The sequence below is a fragment of the Hippopotamus amphibius genome, chromosome 10 (assembly GCF_030028045.1).
Source record: "Hippopotamus amphibius kiboko isolate mHipAmp2 chromosome 10, mHipAmp2.hap2, whole genome shotgun sequence".
NCBI classification, from domain to species: domain Eukaryota; kingdom Metazoa; phylum Chordata; class Mammalia; order Artiodactyla; family Hippopotamidae; genus Hippopotamus; species Hippopotamus amphibius.
Window position 1 is genome coordinate 47,140,398 of NC_080195.1, and position 26,075 is coordinate 47,166,472.

Genomic DNA, 26,075 nt, shown 5'->3' on the forward strand with positions numbered 1-26,075 from the left:
GGTGTGTGACAAGAATCCAATTTCATTCTTCTGCATGTGATATCCAATTTTCCTAGCACCATTTATTGAAGAGGCCATCCTTTCCCCATTGTATATTCTTGGTGTCCCAGTCAAAGATTAGTTGAGCATATACGTATGGATTTATTTCTGGGCTCTCTATTCTATTCAGTTGGACTATTTTTCTTTTTTTATGTCAGTACCATACTGTTTTGATTATTACAGCTTTGTAATATAGTTTGATATCAGGCAGTATAATGCCTCCAGTTTTGTTCTTTATGCTCAAGAGTTTTTGTCTATTCAGGAACTTTTGGGTTTGTTCTATTTCGGTGGAAAATGCTATTGGGATTTTGATATGGGTGGTAGTGAATCTGTAGATCACTTTGGGTTGTATGGAAATTGTAAGCAATATTAAGTTTTCTGATCCATTAACATAGAATATCTTTCCATTTATTTGTGTCTTTTTCAATTTCTTTTATCATTGTCTTCTAGCTTTCAGTGTACAGATCTTTCATCTCCTTGGTTAAATTTGTCCCTAAATATTTTATATTTTTGATGCTATCGTAAATGGATTGTTTTCTTAATTTATTTTTGAATGGTTCATTGTATAAAAAATGCAACTGATTTTTGTATGTTGATTTTCTGTCCCATAACTTTACTGAACTCGTTTATTATTTGTAAAAGCTTTTTGGTGAAGTCTTCAGGGTTTTCTCATATAATATGTCACCTGCAAATAGAGATACTTTTATTTCTTCCTTTCTGATTTGGATGCACTTTATTTATTTTTTCTTGCCTAATTGCTCTGGCTAATACATCTAATACTATGCTGAAGAGTTGAGCGTGGGCATCCTTGTCTTGTTTCTGATCTCAGAGAAAAAGCTTTCAACTCTTCACTGTTGAGTATGTTAGCTGTGGGTATGTCATATATGGCCTGTATTACGCTCAGATACATTCCTTCTATGCTTAACTTGTTGAGAGTTTTTATCATGAAAGTATATTATATCAAATGCTTTTTTGTAAGGTTAAGGTTATCATATGATTTTTATCCTCATTCTCTCAATATGCTCTATGACATTTATTAACTTGTTTGTGTTGAACCATCCTTCTAGTACCCGGGTAATGCTCCCCTCATAATTCTGGGAATGTTTACCCCTCTTCAATTTTTTGGAAGAGTCTGAGAAGGATTGATATTAATCCTTCTCTTGTTTATGTTTCTAGCTACTAGTACCTTCATTTCTCCCACATTTTTTAATCATCTGCTTATGATGCCCTTCTTTCTTTTCTTGTTTCTTTTTTATATTAATCCTTCTCTAAATGTTCAGTATAATTGACTGGTGAAGCCATCCAGCCCTGGGGTTTTCTGCTGAAATATCCACTGACAATCGTATGGGGGCTTCCTTGTATGAGAGAAGTCATGTTTCTACTTCTGCTTTCAAAATTCTCTCTTTATCTTTGAGATTTAACAATCTGCTTGTAATGTAAACCTTAGTGTAAATCTTTTTGCTTTTAACATATTTATATTCCTTTCAGTCCCATGATTCTCGATGTCCATTTTCTCCTGCAGATTTGGGAAGTTTTCAGCCATTATTTCTTGAAATACTCTTTCTGCCCCTTTTTTGTGCTACTCCTTCTGGGCAGCCCACGATGCATCTTCTGGTGAAGTCTCCTATTCCATTAGGCTTTCTTCACTCTTTTTATTCTTTCTAGTTTTTGCTTCTCTGTCAGAATAAGTTGCAATGACCTATTTTCAAATTGACTGATTCTTTCTTCTGCTTGATCAAATCTGTGCTTAAACCCCTCAAGGAGTTTTTCAGTTTAGTTACTGTATTCTTCAGCTCCAGTGTTTCTGTTTGGTTCTTTTTTCTATCACATCTATCTCTGTGTCGATATTCTCATTTTGTTTATGCATTGCTTTCCCGATTTCATTTAGTTGTCTATCATGTTCTCTTGCAATTCACTGAGTTTATTTAGGATGACTATTCTGAATTATTTGTCAGGTAATTCACAGATATCCATTTCTTTTAAATGAGTTGCTAGAGGTTTGTTTTCTTCCTTGGACTGTATCATGTTTCATGATTCTTTATGTTCCTTGTAGGTTTGCTTTGCTATTTATTCATTTGTTTTGACGGGCACATAAAGCCAGCAGTACTCAGTATGAGGCCAGATAGAGACCAGTCCCTTGGAGTGTGTGCTTTACACTTGGGGACAACATTCCCATTATTTCCTGCCTGGTCTCCTGAAGGAAAAGTCTCAGTCTTGTGATTTTTCCCAATATCACAGAACAGTGCCATTTGATGGAGGATAATCACCCCTTTTCTTTATTACTAGCTGGGCCAGAAGACTGAGTACTTCCACTCTTTTAGTACTTGGTATGAGTGGGATAGAAATTGGCTCCACAAAAGGCACTCTGAATTTCTAAGAATTAGGCCCCCTTTTCTTCCTATCCTCTTTCCTGTAGTAAAAAATCTCAGTTCTGGGTTTATCGCCAATCTCACAGAGAAGCACCAGCTGTAAGTGAATGTCCCCCCCCCCTTCGCTATACTCTGAGATGTCCCAAAAGGCCATGCTCTGCAAGTTGTTCATCATTCAGTATGAGGAAAGATAGGAACCTGCGTAAAAGTCTCCATAAATTTAAAAGCATTCAAATCATGCAAACTAGGTTATTGACTGAAAGGAAAATAAATTAAAACTAATAACAGAATGATATCTGGAAATTTTCCTAGGAAATTATAACTCGTGTTTAGAAAATTAGAAAGTATTTTGAACTGAATGACAGGAAACAAGATATATAAAATTTTATGTGAAACAGTTAAAGCAGTGCTTAGAGGGAAATTAATACAATTAAATTCCTGTATTAGAAAAAATGAAAGGTCTCAAATGAATGACTATAGTTTCCACCTAAATAAACTAGAAAAATAAAGCAAATTAAAAATAAAGGAGAATAGAAATATGGAAAATAAAAGTAGAAATTAATAAAACAGAAAACAAAACAATAGAGAAAATCAATGAAATGAATACGTAGGAAAACCAAGAAAGTTGAAAAATCTCTGGCCATGCTAACACAAAAAGAGGAAAGACAAATTAGAAGACATAAAAAAGAGGAAGGACACAAACTAACACTATCCAGAGTGAGGGATAAAAATATTTCAGGTCTTATGCATATTTTAATTAGAATATATGGGAATATTAGGAACAATTTATCCCCCGAAATCTGACAACACAAATGAATGTACAAATTTCTCAAAAGACACAAACCACCAAGAAATTGAATTTATAGTTAAGAACCTTCTCAGATAGAAAACTCCTGGCCCAGGTGACTTCACTGGTAAATGTTATGCAACATTTAAGAAAAAAATGATATCAATTCTACAAAATTCTTGCAGGAGTAGGAATTGTAGGATATAGATTCTAAAAAGGCCAGCATTACCCAAATACTAAATTCCTGATCTTTAAAACATTCAGAAAACTGAATAGAAAGAAACTTCCTCAGGGCATCTATGAAAAACCTACAACTAGCATCATATGTAATGATGAAAGACTGAATGTTTTTTGCATAAGAGTCAGAACATGAGAAAGATGTCCACTGTAAACACTTCTACTCCACACTGCACAGTTTGACCAAGCTAAGTGCAATAAATAAGGCAACAAAAATGAATAAAATAAATCCATACCAGAAAAAAAGAGGCAAATGTCTTTATTTGCTGACAAAATGATCATATGCGACACTCCAGAAATAATTTCTAATTTTCATCTCTATCTTCTCCAACCCTAAAAATACAAAAATTCATGGATTTTCTTTCATACCTCACAGTAGAATGGTTAATAGCTTGGGCTTTCATGTCAACCAGGCTTCTTTTATTTCTTTTATCAAGGCTCAGCCACTCACTTGCTGTGTGAGCATGACAAAGTTACTTGACATCTCTGAGCTTCAGTTTTCTCATTATTAACATGGAGATAATAATACCTCCCTTGCAGGTGTTGTGAGAAATAAATGATGTGTGTGAACACGCCCACCTCAGTACCTAGCACATAGTGTGGCACAATAAATAGTACCTGTTATCTATAGTAAGGACTATTTACATAAGTGACTTTCAAGTACAGAAAATTACTTGTGACATTTGAATCCTTCATCATTCTAAAGTGTTAAAACTAGACCTTGTTTAGGTAAAGTTTTTATGTCTACACGTGCACCCAATCACATAAGTATATTTCCCAAATAATTTTACTCCTCAGGGGAGACATTAATCAAAGACTGCCTGAGGGGTGCAGGAAGAAGCTTTGTGCCCTGATCAGGCAGTGTGCTTTCACTCCTGCCATCCCCATAACCCAAAGCCATACATTTCATTTCCCCACATTAAAAACATTAAGTTTTTTTCTGACCAGCTCAGACAACACAGGATATGTCCCTTGTCTTTAAGGGTAAGAGGGAGGCAAGAAGGAAGAAAAGGCAAGGGCAGGTGCTTTGAGGGATTTCTGAGAGCTTTGCCTATCCAGGAGCAAATATGTATTGATCTGCCCAGGCAAGGTAGCCAAACTATACAATACCAGATGTTCAGGGAAATAAAATTTTCTCCAAACTCCTTTTTTCACATGGCATATTCAATTATTTACTTTGACCTCTACTTTAACTGTGCAAATGGAGAAAACAGAGGTAGTTGAGGCACATTATAAAGTCATATGGTTGTTCAAGAACAAAATCTTAATTATGTCCTAGTCCCATCTGTAATTTTTCACTTATTCATTTTATTAATTTTAAAGAGATTTCCTTTTATGTGCCAGATCTCATGAAAGACCAATATTGTACACATTCACCCCTTATCTAAGACATATAGAAATATACATCATTTGTGATGCAGGTCACAGAAGTGGAACAGCCTCTTTAGTGTATGAGAAGAGTGGGAAAAAGTAAGTACAGTGATGAGAAAAGGCAGCACTGCAAGTGAGACCCTTGTGTGTAGCTTTAAGAGATGGTAAATATTACAATACACAGACATAGGGTCTAAAATGTCAGCTAAGCAGTTATTGAGGAAGATACTCCACCCATAACTGTGATAGGTCAATTGGAGGAGAAAAGCAGTGGAGGCAGGGATTCCTCTTCAGAGAATGATGAAATAAAGCAGAACTGGGAAGCCATGCAGATGCACAAACACTACTCAGTTTTGTCTGCAAGAGTACAGGTTCAGAAGATAGACATGTTGAGAAGTAAAAACCCAAGAGATCTGGTGACGGATTAAAGTTGGTGTGAACATGAAAGAGAATGAAGTTAAAGATGACACCAAGACTGGTGCAAGAATAGGACAATGGTAGATTCTTTGTGTGTGTGTGTGTGTGTGTGTGTGTGTGTGTGTGTGTGTGTCTGTGTGTTTTGGAACTGCTTTATTAAGTGATAATTTACCTACCGTACAATACACCCTTTTAATTCATACAATTCAATGTTTTTTGTATTGACATATTCACAGGCCTGTATAACCATCACAAGTTTAGAATCTCTTCTTCAGTTCAAAAGCAGCTTGTGGCTGTCAACCCCCCACCCCCCATTTCCTTCCTCTTTTAGCATCTAAGCAACTACAAATCTATTTTCTGTCTATAGATTTCTACTTTCTAGACTTTCATGTAAATGAAATCATACAATCTTTTATTAACCGATTATTTTCACTTAAAATGTTTTCCAGGTTCATCCATGTTGTGGCATATAGGGCTCACATTATCTTGGCTTTTGGAGAATTTCCATGTGAATATGCCACTTTATCACTCACTAACAAAAGCTGGGGCTCAGTGTGCTTGATGTATCATGTTCAGCACTTATTGATGACACTATCACTAGGAAGCCAAACAGCGGAATGAGCTCAACCTGCAGTAGTTATCTCAACAGGGCCAAAAGGTTGCAGACTCAGGCAACTGCAACAATTTCTGTAGGACCCTTGGGTTTTATTTCAGAAAATTAGGATCTATCTAAGGCCATCATCAAAAAATTTAGAAACAATACATGCTGGAGAGGGTGTGGAGAAAACAGAACTCTTCTGCACTGCCAGTCGGAATGTAAATTGATACAACCACTAAGAAGAACACTATGGAGATTCCTAAAAAACTAAAAATAGAACTACCATATGACCCAGCAATCCCACTACTGGGCATATATCCTGAGAAAACCAAAATTCGAAAAAGATACATGTACCACAATGTTCATTACAACACTATTTACAATAACCAGGACATGGAAGCAACCCAAATGTCAATCGACAAATGAATTGATAAAGATGTGGCACATATGTACAATGGAATACCACTCAGCCATGAAAAGGAATGAAATTGAGTTATTTTTAGTGAGGTGGGTGGACCTAGAGTCTGTCATACAGAGTGAAATAAGTCACAAAGAGAAAAAGAAATACCATATGCTAATGCACACGTGAAATCTACAAAAATGGTACTGAGGAACCTAGTGGTAGGGCAGGAATAAAGACACAGACATAGAGAATGGACTTGTAGATATAGTAAGGGAAGGGGAGGCTGGAATGTAGTGAGACAGTTGCACTGACATATATATATACACTACTAATGTAAAAGAGATAGCTAGTAGGAAGCTGCTGCATAGCACAGGGAGATCAGCTCACTGCTCTGTGATAATATAGAGGGGCGGGATAGTGGACGTGGGAAGGAGGCTCAAGAGGGAGGGGATATGGGGATATATGTATACATATAGCTGACTCACTTTGTTGTACAGCAGAAACTAACATAATTTTGTAAACCAACTTTACTCCAATAACAATGTACAAAAAAATAAAATGCTTAGAAAAGGAATTCCCTGGTGGTCCAGTGGTTATGGCTTCCTGCTCTCACTGCCGAGGGCCTAGGTTCAATCTCTGATCAGAGAACTAACATTACACAAGCTGCACAGTGTGGTCAAAATATATAAATAACATTTTTTAAAAATTCTTAGAAAGATTTGAGGAACAAGGAAATGCTTTCCCATATTCCTTACATTTATGGGGTTTCTCTACAGTGTGGATTTGCTTGTGGATGATAACATGTAACAAAGTGGGATATGTTTTGCCACATATATTACACTCAAAAAGCTTCTTTCTTCTGTGAGTTTTCAAATATTCAGTAAGGCTTGAGGATCAAGTGAGTTTTTTCACATTTGTCATACTTAAAAGGCTTCTCTACAGTATGAGTGCTAAAATGTCTAGTAAGATATGAGGAATTTGCAAAGGCTTTCCCACACTTGTCACATTTAATAGTCTGCTACCGAGTATGAGACTGTAAATGTCTAATAAAATGGCACAAAGAAGCAAAGGTTTTTCCACATGTCTCACTTAAAAGACTTCTTTCCACTGTGAGTTTTCGTATGTTTAGTAAGGCCTGAGAGTTGAGTGAAGGTTTTTCAACATGTGTGACACTTAAAAGGCTTCTCTCCAGTGTGAATAGTCATCTGTTCAATAAGGCCTGAGGATCGAGTGAAGGTTTTTCCACATGTGTCACATTTAAAAGGTTTCTCTCCAGTGTGAATTCTCATATGTTGACTAAGGCCTGAGGATTAAGTGAAATTTTTTCCACATGTGTCACACTTAAAAGGCTTCTCTCCAGTGTGAATTCTCATATGTTGAGTTAGGCCTGAGGATTGAAGGAAGGTTTCTCCACATGTGTCACACTTAAAAGGCTTCTCTCCCATGTGAGTTTTCCTATGTTGACTACGGCCTGAGGAGTGAGTGAAACGTCTCCCACATGTTTAACACTTAAAAGGTTTTTCTCCAGTGTGAGTTTTCATATGTTGACTAAGGCCTGAGGATCGAGCAAAGGTTTTCCCACATGTGTCACACTTAGAAACATTTTCTCCAGTGTGAGTTTTCTTATGTCAAGCAAGGCCTAAGGAACGAGTGAAGGTTTTTCCACACATGTCACATTTAAAAGGCTTCTCTCCAGTGTGAGTTTCAATACGTTGAGTAAGGCCTGAGGATTGAGTGAAGCTTTTCCCACATGTGTCACACTTAAAAGGCTTTTCTCCAGTGTGAGTTTTCATATGTTGATTAAGGTTTGAGGAATAAGTGAAGTTTTTCCCACATGTGTCACATTTAAAAGGCTTTTGACCAGTGTGAGTTTTCCTATGTTGAGTAAGGCCTGAGGATCAAGCAAAGGTTTTCCCACATGTGTCACATTTAAAAGGCTTCTCTGCAGTGTGAGTTTTCCTATGTTGACAAAGACCTGAGGATCCAGTGAAGGTTTTCCCACATTCCTTACATTTATACTATTGCTCTCCAGTGTGGGTTCGCATATGAATATTAAAGAGCTCAGAACCTTTGAAGTCTTTTCCACATTCCTTACATTTGTAAGGTTTTATTCTGGTGTGAATTTGACTGCGAACACCAAAGTGTGAGGACCATCCAAAGGCTTTCCCACATTCCTTACATTTGTAGGGTCTTATTCCAGTGTGAATTCGACTATGAAGAAGAAGGTATGAAGACAATCTAAAGGTTTTCCCACATATGTCACATTCAAAAGGCTTCTCTCCAGTGTGTGTTTTCATATGTCTACTAAGGCTTAGGGATGCAGCAGGGACTTTTCCAGATTCCTCATATCTGTAACATTTGTTAGCAGTGTGATTTGGTACATGTGCATGAAGGCTTGTTGACTGAATAGCTCTCCCACATTCCTTCTGTTCACAGGGTTTTTCTTTATTTTGAGTTCTCACTTGTGCCTGAAGGTAAGACTCATTAACAAAGGCTCTTTCACTGTCTCTGCATTCTAAGGCTTTCTCTTGTATGCTAGATTTCTGGTATACAATATCTGAAGTCAGCCTGAAGACTTTTCCAGCCTGAAGACTTTTCCACCTTGATTAAAAATGGAACATTTTTTTCTAGTAAAGGATTTGTTGTGTAGGGCAAGGAAGTTTTTTCCATACTAGTTATCGTCAAAAGTCTGCCCTCCATTTTGAGTTCTCTTCTGTGTCCTAAGGCATGAGTAGTCACTGAAGTCTTTCCCATATTGCTCACAGTCATAGAGTTCCTGTCTGTTGTCATTCCTTACCATTTCTATCCTATTTGATGTTTCTTCCCCCCAAAATATCCTGCTGAATTGGTGACTCTTTGCTTTTAAGTTGCATTTCCCATTCTTGGAAGACTCCTCTCTCCACAGTCCTCAACTCTTCTTTTTCCAACCAAGAGGTCAGAGAGGGTTTCAACGCCTGATATCCTGCTGTGGTCAGGTTGCTGTAGTTCTCCTGCATCACATCTCTGTATAGCTTTCTCTGAAAGGGGTCCAGTAAAGTCCACTCTTCCTGGGTGAAGTCCACAGCCACATCAGTGAAGGTCACTGAGCCCTGAGAACAATTTCTCAAACACTCAACTACCATCTTTTATGCATCTATCTTTTCCTCAGGAGGGCAGAAAGGATCCTTAGAAAGAACACCTAGGACCTCGTTGAAGGTGGGGGGGGGGGGGGCTCAGGTCCAGGCTGACATGAGAGGATGGGCCAGACCTGTCCAAGGAGGTGCCTCAAAAGCCTGGCAAACTTGTCCTGAAAGGCTCTCCGTGCATCCGAGACCCTTCCTTAACGGGGACCTCACCAAGGACAAGCTGCAACGCACTATGACCTAGGCGACTCTCTCCTCCAGGCGCCGGTAGATTCATTTTTAAAATAAGCATTGTTGGACATAAATTTTGTAGGGATGGAGAAAATAGATTATCACCTTTATATTAAGCAACTGGAATTTCAGGTGTTAGTGACATGTCCAGGTTGAAAAGCAGGGCAGGATATATGGAAAGAAGCATAGATTCAAGATACAGTTGTATTCTAATCCATTTAAGGGCAATAAATGAATGTATAAGAGTAAATAATTCTCTAAGGGAAAGAGTATAGAGGGAAAAAAAGAAAAAGGAAAAAAAGCCAAGGATCCAACCATGCAGAATGTCATACTGATAGTGTGAAAGGAAGCAAAGGAGCCAATCATGGAGATAGTAGGACAACCAGCCGTGGGCCAGAGAAGCCAAAAGAGGAGAGTGAGAGAGTAACACTGACATATATACACTACCAAATGTAAAATAGATAGCTAGTGGGAAGCTGCTGCATATCAGAGGGAGATCAAGTCAATGATGGGTGATGACTTAGAGGGGTGAGATAGGGAGGGTGGGAGGGAGTTGTGGGAGGGAGGGGATATGGGGATATATGTATAAATACAGCTGACTCACTATGTTGTACAGCAAAAACTGGCACAACAGTGTAAAGCAATTGTATTCCAATAAAGAGCTAAAAAAAAAAAAGAGAGAATGAAGGATGAAAACAGACAATGAAGGGAGGGAGTAGAGAAATGTGACATTGAAGAGAGTTGGTTGATAGAGTAAAGCAGAAAAAATATAAGAAAAGTGAGATACCAATGCACAGGTTTTCTACTTTGGAAATGGGTGGTTTGGGGTGGGTATATCACAGGCACACATGAGAAACATCAAATGGGTTCATTAAGGAATGAATCATATAATAAATGTGATACAGTTCTCATGTCAAAGAATAAGTGAATGAAAGGCCCTCACTTGGGCCTGGATGACAAAGTTTTCAGAGAACCTACATGTGACTCCGCTGTAACACACACCACAATGCACAGCGGCTTGAAGTCTACCAAACAGAACTCTAACCATTAGGATGACAAGGGCTGAGAAGGGACATGGCAGGTGAAGCAGACGGTCACTAAGGGTTAAAAGGTTTCTGGGCATTGGATAGACCAACCAGGGGGCCAGACTGACCATAAATCACAGGCCAGAAAGAAAAGCACATGAGATAAATAAATAAATAAAATAAATAAATAAATAAATAAATAAATACTTTAAATGAGGCCACTTAGGAAACCTAGAAAAGAAGTTGAGTAGTTATACAATAAACTCTGAATCTTCCCTACTATTCTTCCACAGATGTATCCTCATTCTTTGAAGGCTTGGTGTACACGTCCTCTTACTCACATCCTCAACTGCTAACACAAATGACTCTTCTTCACGGGCCTGATTCCTGCTCCATCCTCCTTCTCTAGTGTCGGCAGAAAACTGTCTCAGAGAGGGCTAACACCACAGCAAGCTAGGAAAACTCAAGTTTTGATTCCTGGAACATAGAAAACTTGCTTCAGTAATTTACTCACTACAGATTTCATTTTTGTCCTTCCCACCTACCTGTTTTGTCAAGGGATCTAAGAGTACAGCATCATTAAAGATTCAGACGGAGAGAGTTCTCTCAAAATCGGCCAGGTCCTATGCAGGATCATACAGCACATGCAAATAGTTCCATGACAGTCACAACAGCAGCTAATTACAAGCCCAGGGGTAGTGACCAAGAGGTGCTGCAGAGATCTGGGATTCCTACACTGAAATCCCTTGGCCTGGGGAATTACCCACTGTGGTCCTTTTGGTTTTTCCACTGTAGCCAAGCAGAGAAGCTGTTAATGAGGAGAAATGAGAGACATTCAGTTTTCTTATGACAAAGAGGTATTAACCATAGTTTAGAGCTACTTTAAATCTTTATTCTATGATGTATAAAGATGAATCCCAGACAAACTTTTTAAAATTATCCTTTAAAGTGGTTAATCATTTAATCATTTCTCTGTTGACCACCACAATAATAGTTAACTTAAACACAGAATATATTAAAAAGTATAAAGAATAATACATGGAAGGGGTTGGACTGGGATGAATTGGGAGATTGAGTTTGCCATATACACATTACTAATAAGAAAGAAAGTCAAATTATACACTTTAAATATATGCAGTTTATTGTATGTCAATTATATCTCAATAAAAGTTCTGAAAAAACAATATGTGGAGATAAAACCATACAATATTCCATGACAAAAAGGTGGAGAGAACATAGATGAGATTTAAATTGACTTCAAAAATAACACTTTCATACATATTCTATTGAATCCCCACAACCATATTGTGTAGTAGATGTAGTCATCACCATATAATCTCAAAAATTATCTAAATTACACAGATATTATAAGGTTGGGCTGGGCTATATATGAATTTAGGACTTTCTCAAATTTTTATTCTCTTTCTTCCTTAAGTTACAGAAAAGTCAATATAGCTCAACACATTCATGAAGCACCTTTGATTTTCAATCCAAATTTCAGGCATTTACAACAGAAAAAGGAAAATTGTAGATGCACCTCAATTATGTAAATAAATTCAGACTTCTAGTCTAAGATTCCAAACTTGAGATGCTACTTCCTCTCTCTTTCTTTAAATCAGGAGGAGAAACATAAATGTGAGCTCCATTCTTAGAAAGAGTAGGAAATACATCTACAATTCCAAGCCATGACATGTGAAGGAACATTTACACGCCACAAAACTTGAAACAGGACGAGAGTGATCACCAAAGAAAATGTGTGCCACTAAGGAAACTGAGATAGTCAGGAAACTCAGCAGTCTTAGAAAGAGATGGACACACTAAGAATAAAACCAGTGGTCCTTACTTTGAACAGCAATATCAGAGTGTGTGAACCCTTACTTTAGAAAGCGATGGGGGAACAGAACTTAAAGAGAAAGATGCAGATACAGCACCTTCTGAAGTAAAGGGGCCATGAGTGCAGGGTAATGGGAGAAAAATCAAGGCAAGAGGAGGGGAAAAGCAGCCAGACCACTAACAATTCCCAGTACATAATGAGAAGAAAAGGATAAGTCACAAGACATATGATAAAAATTAACAACTATGCCTCTGCTCTGAGTCAGCAGTTATCCCAGCAGCCCAGGAGAGTGGCATACTAACAGCTGAGAGGTATTTTCAAGACAACGTTCCAAAACTCAGCTGCCTTGTCTCACATATCACAGACATCCCTCCCTCCACCTTCACAATATCCTTTGAGATATGAGTATATTAAAATATTAATAATGATAGGATTGTATATTATAATAACTTTATTATAAAATAAACAGATGATGACCTATGTGAATATATTTCAATAAGAAAGAAAAGGGAAAATGACATAAGCTATATAGCACACACATAATAGAAGATTATTCCATGAAGCAGTGAGCATTATGAACAAATTTCCAATGAATTTTTAAAGATACCTTCTTTCTAAAATGACATTTAGAACATATGAGTTACATAAATGACAGAAAATATGAAGTAATGAGAAGTGAACCGGAAATTTCAAGAAGTAATTAACAAAAGTCCGACAGCAATGAAGATGACTAACAGTAGAAAAAAGTGGGAATTTAAATATTCCAAATAGAAAAACAGTTGAAAAGAATTAGAGAAAATATACAGTAAAATAACATCCAACAACAACAACAAATTAGTGTTCCTTAAGAAGAGTTCTTAACACTGAGTAAAGTAAAATACAAGACAAAACAAAGGAAAACTTCTGTGGAATGAAAGAAGCATTGAATTTACAGACTAAAGCCTTATCATGACCCAGGGGGAGAAATGTTATAGCCTGGGCCACACCCTGGCAGATCCAAGCGAAGTTACCAGTCTCTGCATGCAGAAAATAAACAACCTCAATAAACAAAACAGAAAACAAAAACTTAGAGCTCTCATGAGGCCTTACTAAAAAAAAACAATTAGAGAATAAACTCCACTAATCAAAAAGTGAACAGAGATAACACAGTAATAGTGAATTATGAAGTCTAATATTAAACAATTGTAGGGACTGTGGTTAAAGAAGAGAATACAAATATTACAAATAATGACACTAGAAAGAATAATTAGTTGTATGTCAATTATATCTTAATAAAACTTGGAAAATATTTTTTTTAAATAGGACCATATTAGTAACTAAAAGAAAAAGTAAAAACTATTTCTGCTGAAATTTTCTGGTTTCCTTATCTTTCACAGTAGGAGAGAATCAAAATTATTGTAAAGGTGATTAACTCAGTATTATTTTAAATTATACAGGTAATGATTAGAAGAACTGGGAATAATAAAATCAAATAAAATTGAGTGATAACAGAGGAAATAGAAAGGGGAAAGGACTAAAGGGAAGTAGACATTTATTTCTGTTTCATAGTGAGGAGTCAATGGGTACTATCTTTGCGGTGATACAACTATAGCATTAATTACACTATATGCAATGAGTAACTAAAACAAACTATAAACCTTCAAAATTATTAAAAGAAAACACACACACGAAGGAAATAAAGCATCATATAGAAGAAATCTTAATACAATAAAAGTATTCAAAAGGATGCATAGAATTAATTCACTCACTTATCCTACTGATATTTATTGAGCACCTGTATGCCAGGAGTGTGCCGAGTGCAAGAGATTCATGGTTCCACCATGTTCGGGTTTTGTATACTACAGATGGAGGCAGATATGAAACAGCATACACATGTAAAATTGCCAGCATGCAAATTGCTCTTTAATGGAGTGAAAATTACTGTAATAGAGGATTTGATGTGAGCAAGAAAGTCAAGGAAGGTTTCCTGAGGAAGTGACACTGGAGCTGTCACTTAATTATCTATTAAATGATAAAGAGAAGTTAACTAAAAATGGAAGACAGAGGATTCCTTGAAGGGGGAAAAGTTTATGGAATTACTTTGGGAGAAAATGAGGGGAGCGTTATACAGAATAAGTAGCAGAATACTGTTCCTAGGAGAGAGAGAGAAGTCAAGGAAGGTTAAACATCCTCCTCGGAGGAGGGTAATTTGACAGTTAGGAATATCACTCAGGTTACAGAGTAGAGAATGGATTTGAAGGAGACTGGATGCAGGTAAGACAGTTGGAAAGTAACACACTTGTCAAGGCAAGAAATGTGGTTGCTTAGATGAGGCATAGGAGTTTGGGAAGCAGTTATATTTGCTATTTGTTTAGGGGAGACAATCAGCAGTACCTGATGATGCATTTAGATGGAGATACACTCACTCCATCTAATACTTTAAGTCGAAGAATTATTCGCTTCCTACCAGTGCAATGATCCTACCACACCTTTAATGTCCTTCACCCCCCAATGTCCTTCCTGTCTTCCTTCCTCAGATTAAATTCTATGGTCAATTCCCATGCCCACTTTTATTTTGTTCTCACTTAGCCAAACAATAAAGCTGGTAAAACATAGCAGTAACTGCTATGCCTCTACTATTTCTGAATATAGTTCCAGTGTTTCCAAATAAAAGTGTCTATGGTAGTTATGCATCTCTTTCCATTTTATGTAGTGTGTGGTGACAGGTGGTTAATAATTTATCTGCAAATCAAGAAGGACCCTACTCAAACAGCTATACCTAAGGAACCATACCTGGGGAACATCATCTAAACTTGAGTTAAAAGGCAAGGTTTTCAACTTTGAGCTGATGCCATGAGAAGTGATTTGGGGGTTCTTGGGAAGAGGTGAATATTTATTGTACATTGCAGGGGCTTAAGTTATTAGAGCCAGGAAGGAGATTCTCGTAACTTTTGTACAAGAAAAGCACCTTCAATTCCTTCTCACTAATACTGTATATACATTCCACTCTACCATTAAGAAGCAAGACCTATTCCTTTCCCCCTTTTGCATTTTTCATAACAGAGCATGTGGGCATTTCTAAATTGGAAGTATACACATAAAAAACTTTCAAATTCTTAAGGTTTAAAACTTTATTTTCTTAGGTAATGATAATTTTCATCAAATTGCACTTGATGTACAATATTATATTAGTTTCAGGTGTACAGCATAATGATTCAATATTTTTATAGATTATACTCCATTTAAAGTTACTACAAAATAATGGCAACATTTCCCTGTACTGTACAATATATCCTTGTTGCTTATCTATTGTATGCATAGTAGTTTGTATCTCTTAATACCATACCCCTGTCTTGTACATCTCCCTTTACATCTCCCCACTGTTAACTATTCGTTTATTTTCTGTATCTGGGAGTCTGTTTCTGTTCTATTACATACATTTATTTGTTTTATTTTTTAGATTCCATTTATATGTGATAACATATAGAATTTGTCTGACTTACTTCACTAAGCAGAATACTCTCTAGATCCATCCACATTGTTGCAAATGGCAGAATTGCATTCTTTTTTTATAGCTGAGTAATATTCCATTCTGTGTGTGTGTGTGTGTGTGTGTGTGTGTGTGTGTATTGCTTCTTTACCCATTCATCTGCTGATGGATACGTGGATTACTTCCACATCTTGGCTGTTGTAAATAATGCTGCTATGAACACTGGGTGCATGTATCTTTTTGAATTAATGTTATCATTTTTTTTTCAATATATACCCAGCAGTGGAATTGCGGGATTATAGAGTAGTTTTATTTTTACTTTTCTGAGGAAACTTCATATTGTTTTTAACAGTAGCTGCATCACTTTGCCTTCCCACTAACAGTGTACAAGGGTTTCCTTTTCTACACACCCTAGCCAACACTCATTATTTGTGATCTTTTTGATGATAGCCATTCCAAGAGGTGTGAGGTGTTATCTCATTGTGGTTTTGATTTGCATTTCTTTGATGATTAGTGATGTCAGCGTCTTTTCATGGGCCTGCTGGCCATCTGTATGTCTTTTTTTTTTTTTTTTTTTTTTTTTTTTTTCATCTGTATGTCTTATTTAGGAAAATGTCTGATCACATCCTCTGCCCATTTTTTAATTGGTTGTTTGTTTTTGTGATATTGAGTTGTATAAGCTGTTTATGTATTTTGGATATTAATTTAAGCCTTTACTGGTAATATCATCTGCAAATATTTACTCCCATTGAGTAGCCTGTCTTTTTGTTATGCTAATGGTTTCTTTTGTTGTGCTAAGAAATTAAGTTTAATTAGGTCCCATTTGTTTATTTTTGTTTTAATTTCTTTTGATTTAGAAAACAGATCCAAAAACCCCCCCCCACAACATTATAATTTATGTCAAAGAGAATTATGCCTATATTCTTTTCCAGGAGTTTCATGGTTTCAGTTCTTATATTTAGGTCTTCAATCCATTTTGAGTTTACGATTGATTTTTGTACACGGTATGGGAAAATTGTCTAGTCTCATTTCTTTACACGTAGCTGTCCAGTGTTCTGAGCACCACATATTGAAAAGACTGTCCTTTCTCCATTGTACATTCTTGCTTCATGGTCATAGATTAATTGATCATACGTGTGTGTTTATTTCTGAGCTCTCTATTCTGTTCCATTGAACTATGAGTCTGTTTTTGTGCCAGTATCATGCTGTTTTGATTACTGTAGCTTTGCAGTATAGTATAGGCAGCACAATACCTTCAGCTTTGTTCATTTTTCTCAACATCGCATTGGCATTGGGGTCTTTTGTGGTTATATATAAATTTTAGGATTATTAGTTCTAGTTCTGTGGAAAATGTTATGGATATTTTAATAGAGATTACATTAAATCTGTAGATTGCTTTGAGTAGCTTGAAAATTTTAACAATAGTAATTCTTCCTGTCCAAAGATGAGACATCTTTCCATTTCTTTGCAACATCTTCAGCTTCCTTCATCAGTGTTTTATAGTTTTCAGAATATGGGTTTTTCACCTTCTTCGTTAAAATTATTCCAATGTATTTTATTCTTTTTGGTGCAATTTTAAATGGGATTGTTTTCTTGCTTTCTCTTTCTGAGAGTTGGTTAATGTATAGGAATTCAAAAGATTTCTATATGTTCCCTCTATACCAACACTGATGAGAATTTTTATCATGAATGAATGTTGAATTCTGTCAAATGCTTTCTCTGCATCTGTTGAGATGATCATGTGATTTTTATTCTTCTTTGCTTAATGTGGTGTATGACATTGATTGATTTGCTAATGTTGAACCATCCTTGTGGCCCTGGAATAAATCCAAGTTGATCATCCTGTATGAATCTTCTTAAGTATTGTTGGATTTGATTTGATAATATTTGTTGTGGGTTTATTCATCAATATTTATCCAAGATATTGGTCTATAATTTTCTTTTTAAAGTCTCTTTGTCTGGTATTGGTACGTGAGGAATGGTGGCCTAACAGAATATGTTTGGGAGTGTTCCAGCCTCTTCAGTTTTGGGGACTAGTTTGAGAAGCATAGGTATTAGTTCTTTTCATATGTTTGATAGAATTCCCCTGTGAAACCATCTGGGCCTGAACTTTAGTTTCCTGGGAGTATTTTTATGACAAATTCTATTTCACTTTAATCAATCTGTTTCATGCTGAATTAGTCTTGGCAGGTTGTATGTTTCTAGGATTTGTCCATTTCTTCTAGTTTGTCCAGTCTGTTTGTAGTATTCTTTTATGATGTTTTGCATCACCGTTATATGGACTATTTGTCCTCTTTCATTTCTTAATTTGTTTATTTGGGTCCTCTCTCTCCTTTTTGGTGAGCCTGGCTAAAGATTTATGAATTTTGTTTATCTTCTCAAAAAACTAGCTTCTCGTTTCATTGATCTTTTCTATTGTTTTTGGTTGTTGCTGTTGTTGTTGTTGTTGCTCTCTATTTTATTTCTTTTCCTTCTGATCTTTGTTGTTTCTTTCCTTCTACTAATTTTGGGCTTTGTTTTTTCTTCATTTTCTAAGTTTTTTATCTGAAAGCTTAGCTTTTTTATTTGAAGATTCTCTTCTTTGGGGAGGAAGGCTTGTATCCCTGTAAACTTCCCTCATAGAACTGCTTTTGCCATAGCCTATAGATTTTGGTGTGTTGTATTTCCATTTTCATTTGTCTCAAAGTATTTTCTGATTTTCTCTTTGATTTTACCATTGACCCATTGGTTTTTCAGAAACATGTTCTTGAGTCACCACGTTTGCACTTTTCCTACTTTTCTTTCTGTAGTTGATTTCTAGTTTCATACTATTGTGGTCAGAAAAAAAAGCTTGATATAATGTCTATCCTCTTAAATTTATTAAGAATTTTTTTTCTCTTAATATGTGGTCTATCCTGGAGAATATTCCCTGTGTATGTGTATATATATATATATATAGAGAGAGAGAGCGCAATATTGGGCATTTGCACTTCTGTACTGGGTGCATATATGTTAATAAGTGCAATATCCTATTCTTGTATTGATCCCTTTATCATTCTATAATGTACTTTTTTGTCTTTTGTTATAGCCTTAGCTTTAAAGTCTGTTTGTTTCTGATATGATCATTGCTATGCCAGCTTTTTGGTCATTTCCATTTACATGAAATATACTTTCCATCCCTTCACTTTCAGTTGGTGTGTCTTTTGCTTTGAAGTGAGTCTCTTTTAGGCAGCATATAGATGGATTTTTATTAATCCATTTAGCCACCCTATGTCTTTTGATTGGAGCATTTAGTCCATTGACATTGAAATCAATTGTTGAGAAGTATGTACTTACTACTATTTTATTACATTTTCCAGTTTTTATAGTTCTTTTCTATTCATTTCATCTTTTTATTTCTTCCCTTGTGCTTTGAAGATTTTCTTTAGTAGTGTGTTTGTGCTGCTTTCATTTTATTTTGTGTGTACCTATTTTAAGTTTTTGATTTGTGGTTACTCTGTGGTGCATATATGTTGACCTATAACTATACCTAATTGTTTTAAACTGGTAGTCATTTAAGTTAAACCACTGTTAAAGATCTACTTTTTGACCCTCCTTCCCTATGGTTTGTGCTTTTGGTGTCATATTTTACATCATTATGTTTATCCCATAACTGTTTTTAGTAACTATAGTTAGTTTTACAGTTTTTTTGTCTTTTACACTTTACACTAGCTTATTTAATTAATCCTCAGCCCTTACTATCAACTTGCCTTTCCAAGTGGTACTTTGCCCTTTCCTATAGATTCTTACTTCTTTTCCACTTAGAGAAGACCCTTTAATATTTCTTTAGGTTCAGTTTATTACTGATGAACACTTTCCGGTTTTGCTTGTCTGAGAAGCTCTTTATCTCTCCTTCTATGAAAATGATAATCTTGAGAGGTAGAGTATGTTAGGTTGCACACTTTTCTCTTTCAGGACTTTGAAAATATTATGTCACTTCCTCTGGCCTGCAAGGTTTTGGCAGAAAAATCAGCTGATATCCTTTTGAGAAATCCCCTGTATAAGACTGTTTTTCTTTTGCTGCCTTTACAATTCTATTTTTAACTTTTGCCATTTTAATTTTGATATGTCTTGATGTAGGTCTGTTTGAGTTGATCTTATTTGGGATCCTTTGTGTTTCCTGTAACTGGATATCTATTTCCTTCATCAGGTTTGGGAAGTTTTCAGCTATCATTCCCTCAAATGCACTTTCAACCACCTTCTCTGTCTCTTCTCTTTCTGGGACCCTTATGATGGGAAGGTTGCTATGCTTGATGTTATCCCATTTTTTATATTTGTCTTTCTTCTTGCTGTTCTGATTGGTGATTTCCATTATTATATCCTCCAGATCATTTATGCATTCTTCTGTATAACTTCATCTGTTATTAATTCTTTCTAGTGCATTTTTCACTTCAGATATTTCATTCTTCAGTTCTGACTGGCTCTTTTTTTATTTTCTACTTCCTGTTAAAGTTCTCACTGTGTTCATCTATTTCTTTCCCTGATTTAGTTAGGATTCCTATTACTAATGCTTCAAAATCTTTATCTGGCAAATTGTTTGTTTCATTACTTTTCATGGGTTTTCTCTTGGGTTTTCTCTTGTTCTTTCAATTGAGCTCAGTGCCTCTGTCTTATCATTTTGCTTAACTTTTTCTGTCTCTATGAATTTAGGTGCAACTGTTACATACATGCAGTCTTGAAGGGGTGTCCTTGTGTGGCAGTGTCTCTATACAGTATGCATATGCCCAGTAGCTATGGGGGGAGAGCTGGATTTAATGTGAACATAAGTCATGTCTTTTCTCAGGGTATGCTGGCAGCTATCACTTAGGTAGGAGGTGGGGCTGGAGATGTAGGAGCTAGGGTAGGAGGCAGATCGAGGTGGGATTTCCAACCTGTTCAGTGCCCATCAGTGCCCTAGCTGGTGTTGGGTCATATCCCAAGCTGTTGCAGCAGAAGACCTGAGGGTGGGGTCCACTATGGCTCTGTTTTCTTTCTTTTTTTTCTCTCATAATTGAGATTTTATTGGTTTTTTTGAGGATCAGTACACAGACATTTCAATTTGTACACAATTCTTAACACACGTACCAAAATTCTAAAAAATCATGTAGTTGTGATTCTTTTCTGAACAGTTATTCCAGTGACTTTCCAGCTTAAAATTTGGAGGCAAATTTTCCTTAACAGGATATCAAGTACCAATAACTTCAAATTTTGATATGCTGTTACGTGTGAAGTCCCACTAATACACAATTTAATATCATATACACTACATACTCAAATTGTCAATCGTTCACAGTACATTAACAAAGTTACTACAGGAACTGGACTACCCAGACCAAAGATGTTACAGAGTGCACGAAAGTCTGATCAGGAGAGCCAAGATCAAGGAATGCGTGATTTGCTTTGGGAAACAATTCTACCAAAAAACAACGTGGGAGAGGAGCAATTTAAAGAGACATTAAATGCAAAACAGACTCCAAAGTGCCCTTTAGTATGCTTTGTGTTATAGGATATAAAAGGTACATCCCATGTATGGAATGTTAAACTGACACCCAAGACAATCAAAACCGCCCATATTCAATATCCCACTATTTTATGGTTGCACCAAAAAAATAAACAACCAGGAAATGATTTCATCTCTTAAAAAGAGCATTTACACTTAAAAAATGGGATGAGGTGAGTTTCCCTCCTTTTTAAAAATGTTTCTAGAGCTACTAAAAAAGCTTGCATTTACAAAATATTTGATAAAAATATTCCTCTGGAGTACAAGAAGGGAGACAGGGACCACTGATAGGACCAGGTGTGTGATATTCATCAGACGTGGCTTCTTTCTCTCCTGCTTCGTCAGAGCCTGGGCTCTCCTCGTTTTTAGTTTCTCGGTTTTCTGCACGTGAGTCTTCTTTAGTCTCTTGGTTAGCCACATCGTCCTGTTTTCCCTTTGATCCCCTTTTCCCTTTTGTTCGCACTTTTTTGTCTGAAGATTTATGCTTTCCTGCCATCTTTTCTGGCTTCCTTTCTACTTTTGCAAAAGCCTGTTTAGTTGACAACCTCGCGGATCCGATCCCCTCTTGGGCTCCTCCTGCGCCGCCCCCTCGGCTGAGCTGAACCTCCTCTCGGGCATCGCGGCAGCGGGGCGGGCATGTGCTGGGAGCCTGGGGCCACGACGTCTGGAGCCTCAGCGAAGCTGGTCTGCCTGGCCACTGCCGCTCCTCCCGCCGCCCCCGGTGCTGAGATGCCAGCTCTGTTTGCTCTAAGTGTTTGCTCTCCTCTCCCAGCACCAGCACCCTTGCCCCGGGGGGAATAGTGGCAGAGCAAGAGAGGCCCACGCAGCTCTCAGCTGGTGACTGTGCCTGGGCTGCAGTGGACGGGCTACAGACAGAAGTCTGGGCTGCGTCTGATGCACTGCCCGTGCAAACTCCGGGGACGGCCACCCTCACCCGGCTCAGACCACAGCTGCAGTCTGCGTCTCCTTGTCTCTCACAGCTTATTTTCTCCTCGCCCCCTGCTGACCCTGCTCTGCTGTAGAGTCATACTGCAGACGGGGCAGGCAGGCCTGTGTGGGCTCTCGGTGTGTGTCGAGGTGCAGGCTGTGGCGGTGCAGCCACCACCAAAGTGCAGGACTGCTTCTGAGGCACGGCCTGTGTAAGCACCTGTGATGGCTGTCCCTTCCCTGTTCAGAGGCCACTTCAGATTGGAGTCGCCTGGGTGCCTCACAGCTGAGCTCTTTTTTCCATTGTGGTCATGCTGCCTCCAGTATGGAGCTGCTCTGAGAAGGAAGCGGGGCCAGGGCTGGTCCCACTGGCTCAGTTCACGCTGGGGGATGCACTGGGGTGCTCATGGGACACTGGGCAGCCACTCAAGCACTGTTCAATGTGCCCTCTCTGCCCTGCTTCAGGAGCCAGCAGTGCATGGGCCCTGCTCACTAGCGGAGCCCAGGCTTCCTGCAGCCCTCGCATTATACTCACTGGTTCTCCAGCCAGCCAAGAGGGTTCCTCCTCCCTGTGTTGGACCCTAGGACTGGAGTGCCTAATATGTGAGCTCAAGCGTTCACTCTCCAGGGAGGATCTCTGCCCACGTAATCTACCTTTTCCTCTGATTCTCCTCCTAGTGTCACAGGTCCCAACCTCATCACTTCCTTCCCTTCCTAGCTAATTCTGTGTGGATCTTTCTCACAGCTTTGTTGTACAGGCATCTTTCCACCAGTTTTCAGTTAGCTTTCAGTGAGAATTGTTCCACATGCAGATGTATTTTTTGATGCATTTGTGGGGATGGTAAGTTCCATGTCCTGCTACTCCAGCATATTGATGGATCTCCCTCCGTCCCTCCTTGTGAATCTAAACTGACCTCCGTGACTTGGCTGATTAATGGAGTGAATCAGAAGTTAATCCTAAGGCTTCTGATGCTAGGCATGGGATTTCTGAGTCATAACATGAGATGTGTTTACCTTAAAAGAAACAGCCAAATTGTTTTCCACACTGGCTGTGCCATTATGAGTTACCACCAGCAATGTATGGCAGCTTCAGATGCTTCACAACCTCAAGAAACTTTGAAATTGGCAGATGTTCTTTTATATGTATTATACATATTTCTATAATTAATAGTGTTGATTTTTTTTATGTGTTTGTTATCCACATATTTACTTTGGTAAGAATCTTTTCAAATCTTTTGCTAATTTAAATTGAGTCTGCCTTTTTATTATTGAGTCTTTTCTCTATATTCAAAATACAAATCAATTCTCAGATACAGGATGTGCAAATATTTTTCTCCCACTTTGTGGCTTATTATTTCATTAAAATAGTAGATATTTTTAATTTTGATAAAGTACAATTTATCAATTTGTTATGTTTTATGTTTTTGGTGTCATATCTTAGAAATCATTATTAACTTCAGGTCACCAAAGTTTCTCTAATATTTTCTTCTAGAAGTTTTATTGCTTAGATTTTACATTGAGGTCTATAACCATTTTGAGTTCATTTTTGTGTAAGATATCAGATAGGGATTGAGCTTTAATTTTGCTTATAAATATTTATTTCAGCACAATTTATTGAAAAGACTATCTGTTGTCCATCGAATTGTGTTCAAACATCTTTGTGTGGATCTATTTCTTTTTTTTTTAAGCTCTTTATTGGAATATAATTGCTTTACACTCTTGTACCAGTTTTTGAGGTACACCAAAGTGAATCAGCTGTATTTATACATATATTCCCGTATTGCCTCGCTCCCACAACTCCCTCCCACCCTCCCTGTCCTGGCCCTCTAAAGCATCACCCATCATCGAGTTGATCTCCCTTTGCTATATAGCAACTTCCCGCTAGCTACCTATTTTACATTTGGTAGTGTATCTATGTCTATGCTACTGTCTCACTTGTCCCAACTTCCACTTCGCCCCCCGCACCCCAGCCCCATGTCTTCAAGTCCATTCTCTACATCTGCAACTTTATTCTTGCCCTGTCTCTGGGTTCATCAGTACCATTTTTTTAGATTCCATATATATGAGTTAGCATACAGTATTTGTTTTTCTCTTTCTGGCTTACTTCTCTCTGTATGACAGTCTCTAGGTCTACCCACCTCATTACATATAGTTCAATTTCATTCCTTTTTATGGCTGAGTAATAGCCCATTGTTTATATGTGGCTCTATTTATTGATTTTTTTTCTGTTACATTGATATCTGTGTACATCTTGAAATTCAACTTTTTCTTTTTAAAAATTTATTTTGGCTATTGCAGTTCTTTTGCATTTCCATACAAATTTTAAAATTGGTTTGTTGATGTCTTTAAATATCTCACAGTATTTTGACTGGGACTTTGTTGAGTCTATGGATCATTTTGACAAGAATTCACATATTGGGTGTTCCAATTTTGATTTATCTAAATCCTTTTTGATTTATTACATCAGTGTTTTGTAATTATCAGCATACACGTTCTGTTACATATATACTTAGGTGGTTCATGTTTATAAGTGCTATCATAAATGACATCTTTAAAATAAATGTTTTGGTTTCCAACTGTTTGTCTCCAGTATATAGAAATACAACTGACTTTTGTATATTGGCATGAAGCTTGTGGCCTTACTGAACACACTTATTGGTTTTGTAGCTTTTCTTACAGATTCATTAGAATTTACTATCTAGAAAATCATGGGACTTCCCTGGTTGCATAGTGGTTAAGAACCCACCTGCCAATGCATGAGACATGGGTTCAATCCCTGGCCCAGGAAGATCCCACACACTGTGGAGCAACTAAGCCTGTAAACCACAACTACTGAGCCCATGTTCCACAACTATTGAAACCCATGTGCCTAGAGCCTGTGCTACGCAACAAGATAAGCCACCGCAATGAGAAGACTATGCACCACAATGAAGAGTAGCCCCCACTCTTCACAACTAGAGAAAAGCCCGCACACAGCAATGAAGACCGAAAGCCGCCAATAAATAAATAAGTAAATAAATAAATAAATAAAATCATATCTTTGGTGCCTGGAGACAGTTTTCTTTCTTTGTTTCCATAGTGTATGTCTCTTCTTCTCTTGCCTTATTACACTGGCAGGGACTTCTAGTGTGATGATAAACAGGACTGGGAAGGATGCACATCTTTGCCTTGTTCCTAGTCTTAGAATGGGAGCATTCAGTCTCTCACCAATGAGGATGTTGTTAGCCGTAGAATTTTCCTGATGCCCTTAATCAGATTAGGGAAATTTCCTTCTATTCTTTCTTTACTAGAGTTTTTATCATGAATCCATGTTTAATTTTTTCATGATTTTTCCGCATCTATTATGACAATGATGTGGTTTTACATCTTTACTCTATCAAGTGATATTTAAGTGTTGATCTTGCCTTTCATTCCTTGAATAAACCCCACTTAGTTATGATGTATTTGTCATGTTTTTATATGTCACATCTTGATTTTCAAATATTTTATTGAGCATTTTGGTGTGTATGTTTATGGTGAATATTGGTCTGTAGTTATTTTTTCCCCTTGTAGTGTCTCTGATATCGGAGCAATGTTTTGGTATTTGTGCACTAGTCACTTCTTTTTTTTTTGTATTATTTTTAATTTTTATGTCATACTGGAGTAGAGTTGATTAACAATGTTGTGCTTACAGCAAAGTGATATACATACACATGTACCTATTCTTGTAGAAATTATTTTTCCATTTATATTGTTGAGTTCCCTGTGCT

General features: G+C 37.2%; 1 protein-coding gene across 1 annotated transcript; it reads right to left on the reverse strand.

The window, feature by feature from the left end:
• Nucleotides 1–8,239: 8,239 nt before the first annotated feature.
• LOC130829819 (zinc finger protein 37 homolog) lies at nt 8,240–24,302 on the reverse strand. The gene is made up of 3 exons (XM_057696402.1): nt 24,262–24,302; nt 21,717–22,415; nt 8,240–8,822 (listed from the first exon to the last, which is right to left on the reverse strand). The coding sequence occupies exons 1-3, from the start codon at nt 24,300–24,302 to the stop codon at nt 8,240–8,242; spliced, it is 1,323 nt and encodes a 440-aa protein (XP_057552385.1).
• Between the last annotated feature and the right edge of the window lie 1,773 nt (nt 24,303–26,075).

Excerpts from the sequence above, each read along its gene's own strand:
- LOC130829819 (XM_057696402.1), bottom strand. The coding sequence starts at position 24,302 with ATGGGGCTGGGGTGCGGGGGGCGAAGTGGAAGTTGGGACAA. Across the intron at positions 22,416-24,261 it reads CGAAGTGGAAGTTGGGACAA|CAGAGCAGGGTCAGCAGGGG; the intron begins GTGAGACAGTAG and ends ATGACTCTACAG. Across the intron at positions 8,823-21,716 it reads GCAGGAGAGAAAGAAGCCAC|GTGGAAAAGTCTTCAGGCTG; the intron begins GTCTGATGAATA and ends TTTTTAATCAAG.